At 45.5% G+C, this 12,779-nt stretch overlaps 1 protein-coding gene across 1 annotated transcript; it reads right to left on the bottom strand.

Annotated features, from left to right (window-relative positions):
• Nucleotides 1-553: 553 nt before the first annotated feature.
• Nucleotides 554-12,779, bottom strand: YKT6 (YKT6 v-SNARE homolog). Its single transcript, XM_040414571.1, has 8 exons — nucleotides 12,656-12,779; nucleotides 12,459-12,573; nucleotides 10,106-10,188; nucleotides 9,921-10,021; nucleotides 9,091-9,195; nucleotides 4,324-4,389; nucleotides 3,650-3,751; nucleotides 554-1,518 (listed from the first exon to the last, which is right to left on the bottom strand). Exons 2-8 carry the CDS (start codon nucleotides 12,560-12,562, stop codon nucleotides 1,483-1,485), a joined length of 597 nt encoding a protein of 198 aa, XP_040270505.1. The 5' UTR covers nucleotides 12,563-12,573; nucleotides 12,656-12,779; the 3' UTR covers nucleotides 554-1,482.

Below are 12,779 nucleotides of genomic sequence, written 5' to 3'. Positions count from 1 at the left end.
GGAGTCTTTCTGCCTCTTGACATGATTTGTAAAGCTGCCTCCTGGAGCTCTGAATCGACATTCATCTCCCATTATATACTAGATGCCAGACTAGCTGAGTTTTCGGCCTTTGGGCAGACTATTCTTAGTTCTGCCAGGCATGATGGCCCTCCCTAGGGGTTTCTTCTTGCTATCTCCCCATCTGTGCTGCTGGTAGGACGTAAGGGAATCGTTAATTTCTAACGATAATTTGTTTCCCCTTAGTCCTAACAGCAGCACACAAATAACCCACCCTAGTAAGTCTAGTTTTTTTCTTGCTATAAACACAGTGGGCTGGGGGTTGACTCCCTCCTTTTAAGGGGATACTTAATTGTTAAATTTAGTTATTATGCTTGGGCTTATTAAACATTCCGCTGGTCCTACCAGTCCACGGGCGGTGGTTAACCCCATCTGTGCTGCTGTTAGGACTAAGGGAAAACAAATTATCGTTAGAAATTAACGAAAGTCAGTGCTTCGTCCAAGCTTGCATAAGACATGAACGTGTTTTATCAAGGTGGTCAGTGTTTGGTACAGAAAGATTTGGCCAATCTTTATTAAAATACAAGTTCATCAGAAATAAATTTGAAGGAAAAAAAATATATATACTAATAATCAAAAAGCTGGAGATCAGAATAAACAACCAAAGATAAAACACTGACACATGTTAATAACTTATCTATACAGCATGAGAATTTAACCGTCCACCTGACGAGGACTCCTCAGTGGAACTAGATCCATCGGCTGATGAAGATTTCTTTATTTTGGATAAGACAAGGTGGTAAAAGAGCAATGAGATCTTCGGCATTAAGCAGTCATTTGCGGAGTGCAGGCTGTCGCTTCGCTATGCGGGTGCAGAACTACCCTGCACGTTTCACCTCAGAATGGGTGCTCCAGGAACCAAAAAAAAAAAAAAAAACTAAATACAACGCAAAGACTACAAAGTCAACCACAGGTAAGACAAATCCGGGTTAATGGAGGAAGGGTGTTAACCTAACACTAAACGAGTGCATGAGCGTTAGTGGGAGAAGCAGACGGACAATTAACCCATCTCCTCCCAGGGAGATAACATTAGGCTTCAGTTAGTATAGCATTACGTTACAAATTACCAGGTCACTCCACATCACTCTGCAGCGTGGCGATTCTTGGTATCACTTTAAATATCACAGGAATGTTTGCATTGCAACAGAAAACGGTCAGCACAATCCCCTGGGGAGGGTGTCACTTGATACTGGGGAGCCAGAGACTTAGAAACGTAGGTCTTACGGTAAAAAGTGAACACGCATCAATAGATAATGTGAAAACAATTCCCCCCCAATAACAGAGGAAAGGAAGAATTGACCTGAGGGCAGTAAGCACCTACACTGCCCCCTGCTGGGGATGGGAAGGGCTGATTTTGGTGTGTCAGCCCTGATATAATAGTGTTTGTTCATTGTCTTTCATCCAGTCTCCGTCACTCTGCGCCCATCACATGATTCCACAGCATGAATTCTGCTTCCGCGCCTTTAAAGGGAGAGGACAGAAGTTATCAGTGGTCATAAAAAAAATCCAATATTACTTATAGCGTCTGATAAGTCGTCATCAACACGTCAACGAAATGCAGGAAAAAAAGGAATCTCCACATAATCTTCACATTTCAATACTACATTAACCCCTTCTACCCCAGGCGATTTTCAGTTTTAGTTTTTTACTCCCTGCCTTCTTGGAGCCATAATTTTTTTTTTGTCCATTCACATAGCCATATGAGGCCTTGTACTTTCTAATGGCACCATTTAATACTGCATAGGGTATAGTGGGAAGCTGGGGGGGAAAAAAAATTCCATATGGGGTGGAGCTGGAGAAAAAAAAAAAATGCAATTCTGCCACAGCTTTGGTTCTCTTGCACACAAACATTTTTTTTTTTCCCGTTTCGTTTTTTGCATTCCGTATACGGAACCATTCATTTCAATGGATGCAGGGGAAAAAAACGGAAGGTACTCCGTATGCCTTCCATTTCCGTATTTCTGTTCCGTTTAAGAACATGTCCTATTATTGTCCGCATAACGGACAAGGATAAAACTGTTCTATTAGCGGCCTGCTGTTCCGTTCCGCAAAATACTGAAAAAGCCATACGGTCGTGTGCAAGAGGCCTTACAGGTTTTGTTTTTACAGCAATCACTATGAGGTAAAACTGACCCATTACCGTCATTCTCCAGGTCAGTATGATTAGAGATACCACATATGTACTTGTACACTTGTGGTTTTAATACTGAAAAAAAAAACTCTGGTTCGGTTCCAAGTTTTTTTTTTTTTTTACAGTAATAATTTATGAAGTTATTACGCAAAGTAACTTCGGCTCATCAGAGCCAATACAGTATTACAGCAAAGTGAAGCATCCAAAGTCGATTCGTTCATCCCTACCCATATCGTCTACAGAGCTGTGTGGGGGCCCAATTTTTGTGGGGCTATCTGTACTTTCAGTGATACCATTTTGGGGTGTAACTTTTCGATCACTTTTTATAAAATTTTTGGAGGAGAAGCGATAGAAAAAACGGCAAACCGGCATTATTTATTTTTATTTTTTTTCCCTATTACGCCATTCACCGTATTGGATAATTTATTTTATATTTTAATAATACAGGTGCTTTCGGATGCAGCAATATCTATGATGTTTATTTTTTTTAATTGTTAATTTTTATTTTGGGGAGTAAATTGTACTTTTGTTTGTTTGATTTTTTTTTTATTACTTTTTTCAACTTTTCTTTTTAAGTCACTCTAGGTGACTAACATGCAATCACTGGATTGCACTTTGTATAAAGTAATGGTATTTTATCCATTACAATATATAAAAGGTCAGTATATTCCAATATAGTGCTGCCACCTGCTGGCCTACATTGGAATATACCTGTGAACACCATCAGAGCCTGAGCAGGCCCTGGCCTTTCATAGACGATAAATGGCTGCCCCGATCATTGCCTAGGGGAATTGTTAAAGACCCAGAAGTGCAGCACTTCCAGATTTTGCGCTCTCAGATGTCGATCACATTTGACCACCGCATCTGCGGGCTTAAATTTCCGTGATCAGAAGAATCTTAGCTGCATTGCAGACATTAGCCCTGGTTGTCTGCTGTGTGAAAGACCCAACATGTCACATTTCGGGAAAGGGTTAAAGGGGTTTTCCAACGCAGAGAACCTTTTTTCATGTTCTCTTAATAGGTCATTTTCTGACAACACATTCCCTTTATTTAAAGTGATATTCCGGTTACATAAAGTTGTCCCCTATCCACAGGATAGGGAACTATAAGATTGGTGGGGGTCCTACCGCTGGGAACCCCGTGCCCCGCTCAAAAATAAACACAGAGGCCGGTCGGGCATCCTAGTGTCTGCTCCATTCATCTATATGGGAATTCCAGATATAGCCAAGTTCAGCTCTCAGCTATCTCTGCAAGTCCCACAGAAATGAATGGAGCAGCTGTGCGCATGCCCAATCAGTCATGCAGTACATTTCGAGGGGATCCATGGGGTACGGGGTCCCTGTTTTTGTGACCCACACCAATCTAATAGTTATCCCCTACCCTTTAAATAAAGGTGGTTAAACATTTTAGAATTTTTGGCAAGTTTTATTCCACCCCCCCATGTCACTGTAGACTACTCACTGTTTTATAGAAGGCCTTGGACTGGGTTCCTAAAACTTCTGATTTACTGACTAGGTCATCCAGTTTCTCCCCGCGCTGAAGTAAAGACTCCATGGTGTTGTGCTGATGACAGAGGAGAAACGGGTTACATACAAGCAAGGCAAAAACTGAAAAACAGATGATGTCCATTCCCTGTGACTTGCTCCTCTCCTGGTTGTATGGAGAGGTCTCCTAATCACCCGCTCAGGACTCTGCTCTGAACTAGATCTGCGAGCTTCAATCTGGCAGATTGTGTGAATGAACTCTGTCTGGACGGCCATTGTAATGTCACAATTCCCCCGTAGCGGCCATTTTAGGCGAAGTGAGCAGCTGACAACAACGTCTCAGGATCAGCTGATCATAGCAAATCTCGTAGTAGGCTTCCCATAGTTTTTTTTTTTTTCTGTGCTAGTTTTTTGGGCTTTCAGAAAAATCTACGGGAAAACCAGAAGAAAACCCCACCAGACTGCATTTAGAAAAAAGTGCTATGAACCCAAAAATCGCAAGAAAAAAAAAGCGCATCCAGATCAGTAGTGCGATTCATAATTTCCTACTGACAAAGCTACGTTCTGGCATTTTTTTCCCCGTCTGAGTAAACCCTTGTCAGTGGCTCTCCTACAATCAGCGTTATAGATAAACTTTACATATTTACTCACCAGGATGATTTTGGTTTCGTCCAGCTCAGCTTGTACTTTACTCATTGGATCAGCATCTCGAGGGTTCTGAGAACAGAAGAAATGGTTAAAGCTTTCCAGGAACGTCTTCCATCTGGTGCTGCAAGATTTCCAATTAACAACCAGTCAGAACTCAGGATTCCAGCAGAGCCAACCAGGACATATATATCAGGCTACTTTCACATCGGCGTTTTCCTTTCCCCGTTTTGAAATCAGTCATAGGATCTCAAAACCGGAGGAAAGCGCTTCCGATGCGTTCCCATGACGCACAGAAAAACGCTGCAAGCAGCGTTTATTTTTTATTGAAATAAAACAGTACAAATAGTTTTTATCTTTAGCACAATGTACATTGGTGATGGACCATGTGATGAGCGCAGTGACGTCACCAAAGGTCCTTTTCCTCCCAGGTCCTCAAAGAAGAAGAAAGACGAGCCGAGCTGCGCAAACAAGTGGATGAGGTGAGTTTAATATTTTTTATTTTATTTTTTTTAACCCCTCCAGCGCTATTGTACTATGCATTCTGTATTCAGAATGCTATTATTTTCCCTTATAACCATGTTATAAGGGGAAATAATACTGCTTACAGAACACCGATCCCAAGCCCGAACTTCTGTGAAGAAGTCCGGGTTCGGGTCTGGGTACCAAACATGCAGATTTATCTCACGCGCGTGCAAAACGCATTAAAACGCGCATTTTGCCGCAACGCCGGTGTGAACCCAGCCTTAGGCCAAGTTCACACTTCCGTTATTTCCATCAGTGATTGTGAGCCAAAACCAGGTGCGGTTCAGAAGCACAGAAAGGGGGAAATCTTCCCACTGTATCTTATATCTGTAGAGGCTTCACTCCTGGTTTTGGCTCACAATCACTGATGGAAATAACGGATGTGTGAACTCAGCCTTAGGCCTCATGCACACAACCGTGGTGTGTTTTGCGGTCCGCAAAACACGGATGGCGTCAGTGCGCGTTCCGCAATTTGCGGAACGGCACGGACAGCCTTTAATATAAATGCCTATTCTTGTCCGCAAAGCGCGGACAAGAATAGGACAGGTTATATTTTTTCAGTGGGGCCACGGAACGGAGCAACGGATGTGGACAGCACACGCAGTGCTGTCTGCATCTTTTGCGGCCCCATTGAAGTGAATGGGTCCGCATCCGAGCCGCCAAAATGGCGGCTCGGATGCAGACCAAAACAACGGCCGTGTGCATGAGGCCTTACAGGGGAGGCATGGACCTTCAGATAACAGGGCCACAAACGTCCGTGCTTATCTGCTAACCTAAGAATGGCATGTTTGCTATTACCAAAGAGCATCTGTCTGCAGGATCAACCCTATTAGATTAGGCATAATGCCAGGTAGAGCTGATCTGTTGTGCCGTTATTGAGTAGTCCAAGTGCTAGACAGCTGAACCTAATGCTGTTGTTCCCATGTCAATAAGTGCCTGCAATATGTAGAAATTAGCCTTTTATTAATATGCAAATGAGCCACTGGGGCAACGAGGGCGGTGCCGCTGCACCTTATTGCACCAAGAGGCTCTGCTCACTCAGTTAGGGATCATGCACATGAAAGTATTTTCTTTCAGTGTCCATTCCGTTTTTTTGGTGGACCGTATGCAGAACCATTCATTTCAATGGGTCCGCAAAAAAACGGAAGTTACATGTACTATTATTGTCCGCATTACTGACAAGGATAAGACTGTTCTATTAGGGGTCGGCTGCTCTGTTCCGCAAAATACGGAATGCACACGGACGTTATCCATATATTTTGCAGATCCGTGTTCTGCGGACCGCAAAATACACACGGTCGTGTGCCTGAGCTCTTACAGCCTGCACCACAACCTCTTTGATTGACAGTAAAGATGTAATGACGCCTGGCCCAAAGTCTTGCATCTGTGCGTACAGTAAAGGAGCTACTCAGCCGATGGTACTGGGCCTGCGCCAAACACAGTGCACTACTGAATCCATAGGCTGGCAGTTTGTTTGTTTTTTTCCTTACTGTACTGCACTTGCGCCAGCCAGTTAAGCGAACGTGCAGGTGCGAGACTTCAGGGCCAGGCCCTGCGTTTAGGTCTCCTCTGCCTCGCCCTGTCATTCAAATAGATGGGGACGTGGCCTGTGAGCGAGCAGAGCCGCTGGGTGCAACGGCACAGCCCTCAATGCACCTAGGGGCTAATTTGCATATTAAGAAAAGGTTCATTTCTACAGATTGTGGTCAGCTGGTTTTAGGGAGACGTAGTCAGTGACAGATACTCCGAGTTACATAAAAACGCGTTTCAGGCTGGCAGCATTCGTCCGCTGTGTACAGGTTTGAAATGAAGCCACGCTTACTGAGGGGTTTAGCCCACTTTTCACTGTTCTCATCCTTTCCAAAGTGTGATTTGCATCAGAATCTGGCATAAATTATAGCACAAAGCTATGGCAGCTCTCAGCTGGCACAGATTTCTATTCCTGGCACACGGGCTGCTATTAGGAGGTGTCAATTTTATTAAACGCCCGCGCCTAATAAAATTTGGTGCGTTTTGCATCGCTGGACTTTATAGTAAGCTGGACATATGTTACACCGGTTGTATTACAGCTGCTTCAGGGTGTCAACAAACCCACCGACAATACTGGCACTTTAGTAATAGGCGATTCATTTAGTCACTATCTAAATGAGAGATGGAAAAAAAAACAGGCCCATTCTCCTGCACATAAGGCGACTGTTTACTGCTCTGCTGCCTCCGCCTCCTGACAATTTAATAACCACTCCGATCTTCTGCCCCAATAAGATCAGAACAACATGCTCAGGAGAATCCGTGCCAGCGTCTTCCTGCACAGTACACACTGTATAGAACGCCAGCCGGGGCACTGCCACCTCTGCACTTGATATTATTAAATCATATGAATGCAGTGTGACCTCACAAATACCCAAGTGGCACTGGGTTAGTGCGGGAAAGACTGCCCAGCAAAAGCGCCATTCTGTATAGCTGGTGAAATATATCTTTCGCCTCCGTGAGCTGGGTCAGTTATTCAATCCAACCACGAGGGTACAGCTTCTGCCTTCTCTCTAAGGCAGTGGTCAGCAACCTTCAGCCCCCCAGCTGCTGTGAAACTACAACTCCCAGCATGCACACTTGTTCAGCTGCTCTTGTAACTCCCACAGAAGTGAAAGGATTATTCTGGGAGTTGTCATTTCAGAACAGCTGGAGTGCCGGAGGTTGCCGATCCCTGCTCTAGGGGCCGTCTCGCCGTCATTGGTACTTGGGTACCTGACCTGAGGGTGTACGATTATTAGTGCATCCTTTTTGGTGCCCACAGCTCATCAGGCCAAGGCCCTTGACAGACTGTCCAGCAGTTAAGGGGTTACTCTTCAGAAATAGCAGTTATGAGAAGACGATAGGTCACCCTGTCCCTCCTATGAATGGAAGGGAACTGGTTGCACTAAACGTTACTCAATCAGGGAGGAAATTAGATTATACGGAGCAGAAATTCAGGCCACACCAACCAAGCCTATGGGACTTACAATGTACAAACCCTCAGCTATCTCCCAGCAGTACCACAGAACTGAATGGAGCAGCAGTGCACACGCATGATGGCCGCTTCAAATATAAGAACATGCGTCCCCTGTTCTCGTGATCAATATCAGTGTTTGTCATGGGACAACCCCTATAAGACAGCCATATGCATAAAACAGCTACTGAGCGGCCAGATATTGCTGTCAGCTCCACCATCAACATGCACGATTGGCTTGGCTGAGCGGCCATGTTTATTTCAACAAGGAGAGGGTAGTAATATGATGTCCGATACGTCTGGTAGCAGCTCATCTACCATGGGAACAAAGGAAGTCCAACATACACCCACCTCCCCACCAATCTGACATTGTAGGTCACTTGCTAGGTCCTCATACACATGAGAACACAGACCAAACATCAAGACCCATCATTTGCCAAAATGACACTCTTGTGGCACACACTGGTGCATGGAGGGGGGTTAAGGATCGGAAAACATACCTCTATACAAATTTTAGCATGTCTTACTTTCACCCAAGAAAATAATTTGGGCTGACCCATGTGATCCCATCCACATACAACCTGAGCATGTCACAGCCGTGTAACATGTCCTCAAGTCCCCCTCAGTGCTGCCGGGTAGAAGGAAGCCAGAACAAATGATCTGGTCCATCCTATTGTAAGCTCTAGCACACAAATAGATCGGTCACTGCCTCCTACAAAATCAGAATACTCATGTCCTGCTGCTGCCATTATTCCAAAGCAACCACAAAAGCAGCTGCCAACGTCGGGGGATAAAGAGCTCAGTACCGTGGACGTGAATGTGCTCCGGTAAGGCAACTTTCACACTATGGTGTAGATAATACAACCGTCTGCATCCGTTCAGAACGGATCCGTTTGTATTATCTTTAACATAGCCAAGACGGATCCATCTTGAACACCATTGAAAGTCAATGGAGGACGGATCCATTTTCTTTTGTGCCAGTGAAAACGGATCCGTCCCCATTGACTTACATTGTGTGCCAGGACGGATTGGCTCAGTTTCATCAGACGGACACCAAAACGCTGCAAGCATAGTTTTGGTGTTCGCCTCCAAAGTGGAACGGAGGCGAACTGATGCATTCTGAACGGATCCTTTTCCATTCAGAATGCATTAGGGCAAAACTAATCCGTTTTGGACCGCGTGTGAGAGCCCTGAACGGATCTCAGAAACGGAAAGCCAAAATGCCAGTGTGAAAGTAGCCTAAGTTAGAAGATTATGTTTCTTACTTGGTACTTGGCAAGGTAGGAGTCCAATGCATTGTACTGAATAGTGGCCGGAGAGCCAGATGGCCAGTCTATTCGCTCCACCTGGGTGGAGAACTCCTCCAGAACCTAGAGAAATGCAGATGGTGAAAGTAATAAGTAACACATCAATATGACAGAAGAAGCAGAAAACACTATCGCGGCTTGCTTATTCTGTCCGTTTATCGATGGAGTGTTTTAGACCTATGGTTCTCTGGGACCGGTCTGGCTGGGTGCAGTATGTACCGCTGCATGTACAGCTCCAGTAACGTGCGCAGTGGGAAAAAGAGTCCCGTGTAATAATACGCATGACACTTTCCCTGTATTTGATGTGTGCGCTGAGAATGGCGCAGCAATCCTGCTGGTGCCAGAAAAGACTAAAAGGTCGGAGGAGAGTAAGGAGCTTTATTATTATTATTGAGGAGGCTGCTGCCGGCAGCTGATTGGCCAACTTGGACCACTGTGGAGGGGGGCACATGTGCGGCACTGCCAGTGGACTGGAGGGGTAAGCAGCCACTTGTAAGAGGTGGGCACTCGTGGATGTTGAGCAGGACGCCTGCCCGGGTGTGGTCTGGGGTGAAGAGTGCAGAGTAGTCAGACACCTGTACTGGCAGAGCCCTACTGACAATGGGAAGGAGGGGAGCAACAGCAAGTTGTCTTTTCATACATTTCCAGGAGGAATAATAAAAGAAAGACCAATGCAGTCTTTGAAGAATTGTTATTTCAAGAGGAATACAAGTATTCCCCAAAAACGGACGTGTCAGGAGAGCAGATTTATCTCTACAAAAAAATCATCCTTTCCAATTCTATCTTACCTTATCCAGGAGAGTAAAGCAGACCCTCTGAGGGTACTCCGCATCAGCGATCACCACCCCCGCCAGGGAGTCATTCCGCACGTACACGTGACAGAGGTACTCTGTGAGGAGACACAAGGCCACACACATCTAAAGCATTCTGTGAACCGACCCCCTGTTAAATCCTCTGAGGGCCGCACGCCTACCTTGCTCCTTCACTGATGAGCGGCTCCCCTTGTCTGACCGCTCCACAATCAGCTGGCTGGTGAATGTCATAAACTCTTGTAAACTGCAAACAGCGGAGAAACAATTATCAAGATGTACCATGTCCCCGGAGAACCTTCAGTGCCTTACACTTATCGCTTTAGAACAAGGAAAGGCACCACACACAAGAGTGAGCGCCGAGGAGACCTGCTATGCCTTTATTAAAGGGTTACTCCATGCTGGAAACATTGCTCTTACCCTGCATGGAGGGGGCAGCAGGTCACTCCATTCATTCTCTACCTCCAGATGTTCTGAAACTACAACTCCCAGAATGCTCCAATCACTTCTATGGGAGTTAGAAGAACAGCCGAGCATGTTTGCCTGCTGGGAGTTGTAGTTTCACAGCAGTTGCAGTGCCGGAGGTTGCCGATCCCTGCTCTGTGGGCTAGGGATGGCACAGTACACTGCCAGAGAGAATGACTGGAGAGGCAGTGGACATACATGACCTGTCGCTACATTCATAGAGGCATATGGGACCCCCGCCCGGTTCTCAAGATCAGTGGGTGTCCCAGCAATCAGACCACCACCAATCGAAAACTTCCTCCCGAGAATAGGGGCTAGGTTTCTAACTTGCCCCTTTAGAGGAGAGAGAAGTACAGGCCGGATGTGTGCCTCCCCAATACAGCTGGTTTATAGCTGAAATTATATAGCGGGGTTGCCAGGAGTACGACCCCCACTGATCAGGTACTGATGACCTATCCAGAGGATAGGCCACCAGTATTTAACCCATTCAAGGCCCATTTTAGTTTTTTGCATTTTCATTTTCTCCTCCCCACATTCCAAGAGCCATAACTTTTTTATTTTGCGTTCACATTTTTTGCAGGGACAAGTTGTATTTTTTCATGTCATCATGTCTGGTATTGGAAAACAGGGAAAAAAAATAAAAATCTGTGGGGTGAAATAGAAAAAAAAAAAGCCCACAATTCCAAGTATGTATGTATGTATTACGCCATTCACCATGAGCTAAAAATGACAGGAGTATTCTGCAGCTCAATACAACCAGGTCGATACCAAATTTGTATTGTTTATTTTTGTTTTACAACTTTTAATAAAATAAAAATTGAAAAAAATAAAACTGTTATATTTCCGTCTACACAGCTGTATGAGGGTGTTAGTTTTTTTGCAGGACGCACACTGTAATTTTTATTCTTACCATTTTCTTTGGGTATGTATGACTTTTTGATCACTTAACCAATTTTTATTTTTTAATTTTTTTTGGGGGGGGGGGGGGGGGGGAGTGATCAAAAATGGTGAATCATGCAGGACATTCACCAAGCAGAAAAAATACTTTTGTATCTTAATAGTTCAGACATTTTGGGATGAGATGATGCCGGTTTATTATTAGTTATGTTTATATGTAAAATTGGGAAAGGAGGTGATGTTTTTTTAACTTTTTTTTGTACCTTTTACACGGTGGGGTAGATTTATCAAACATGGTGCAGAGGAAAACTGGCATTGCAACCATTCAGATCCCAACTTCTTCGCAGCTCCTTTGGAAAATGGAAGGTAGAATCTGATTGGTTGCTACGGCAACTGAGCCATTTTTCTTTGCAACCGTTTTGATTAATCTTCCCCAACAACTTTTAGCCCCCTTAGTGGGCTACAACGTGCAATCTTCTGATTGCTTGCCCATAGACCACGATAGAATACTATTGCAGTCTATGAGATTCTGATGCTCTGTGAACAGCTTTACAGTCAGTTTAACAGGACAAGCCTGAGAACCTTCAGCAGGGCCCAGAGCTGTCATGGGAACCCATTTGAGACCGTCAATTTCACTACGGGGGCTCCAATCAGAAGGCAGAGAGAGAGAGCCCACTCTCTCCACCTAACCCCAAAGATACCATGATCTCTATTGACCACGGAATCTGAGAGGTTAAATGACTGGGTTCAGCGTCATCGCAACCAGATGCCGGCTGGACACGACCACCACATTCATCTGCAAGTGAGCGCTGTAGGTGGCCATTTCCAGCAGCAGTCACTGAGATGGATGGAGCAGCAGTGGTGATGCCCAACCTGCTGCTCCCTTTATTCAGGGAAGAAAACAGGACAACCCCTTTAAGCCACATTTTAGGGCTTGTCTGAGATTGTGCATTATCTTGGACAACCCCTTTAAGATGCAGCTAGCACCCGCTGCAGACCCCCTGGCGATGAGCAGATTGTCTGGGGTCTGACTGCTGAAAGCGAAATGTAACGACCACAGGAATGGAGGCGACAACCGGTTACTGCCTCCATTATAGCCCTAATAGGTTGTCACCAAGCTGCAGACAGGGCTCCATGACACAGGCTCTCCATTACCTGGACCTCTGGAAGAAGCTGAAGGAGGACACATCGTAGGCACTTTTCAGCAGATGGACCTTGTAGTCTCCCTTATACAGTATACTCAGACTGTACAGCCTCATGGTTCCTTCTCCTGTAGGGGGCACAATAACGGGTTACACGTAGAGCGGCAGCGGCCCCCCCCATACCCCCGGCACAGCCCGCGGCCTCCTCACCTGGGCTCGGCTCTCCTCCCCCGCCCTCTTCTCTAGGATGTCTCTGTTATCGGTTTCGCTCCCGGCCACGGAAGCGGCCCTTCCCGTTACACGTCACAAGCCGGAAGTGCGTCCGGTGCTAAAT

This window comes from Bufo bufo, chromosome 1 (genome assembly GCF_905171765.1).
Source record: "Bufo bufo chromosome 1, aBufBuf1.1, whole genome shotgun sequence".
Lineage (NCBI taxonomy): Eukaryota > Metazoa > Chordata > Amphibia > Anura > Bufonidae > Bufo > Bufo bufo.
Note: the sequence above shows the minus strand (reverse complement) of the source record. Positions and strands in the feature narration are given on the sequence as shown.

What these genes read in the sequence shown, in the direction of transcription:
- YKT6 (XM_040414571.1), bottom strand. Translation starts at nt 12,562, where the DNA reads ATGAGGCTGTACAGTCTGAGTATACTGTATAAGGGAGACTACAAGGTC. An exon ending in CTCATCAGTGAAGGAGCAAG is followed by an intron (nt 10,022 to 10,105) that starts GTAGGCGTGCGG and finishes GTCTCCTCACAG; the next exon opens with AGTACCTCTGTCACGTGTAC. An exon ending in CCTACCTTGCCAAGTACCAA is followed by an intron (nt 4,390 to 9,090) that starts GTAAGAAACATA and finishes TTCTGTTCTCAG; the next exon opens with AACCCTCGAGATGCTGATCC.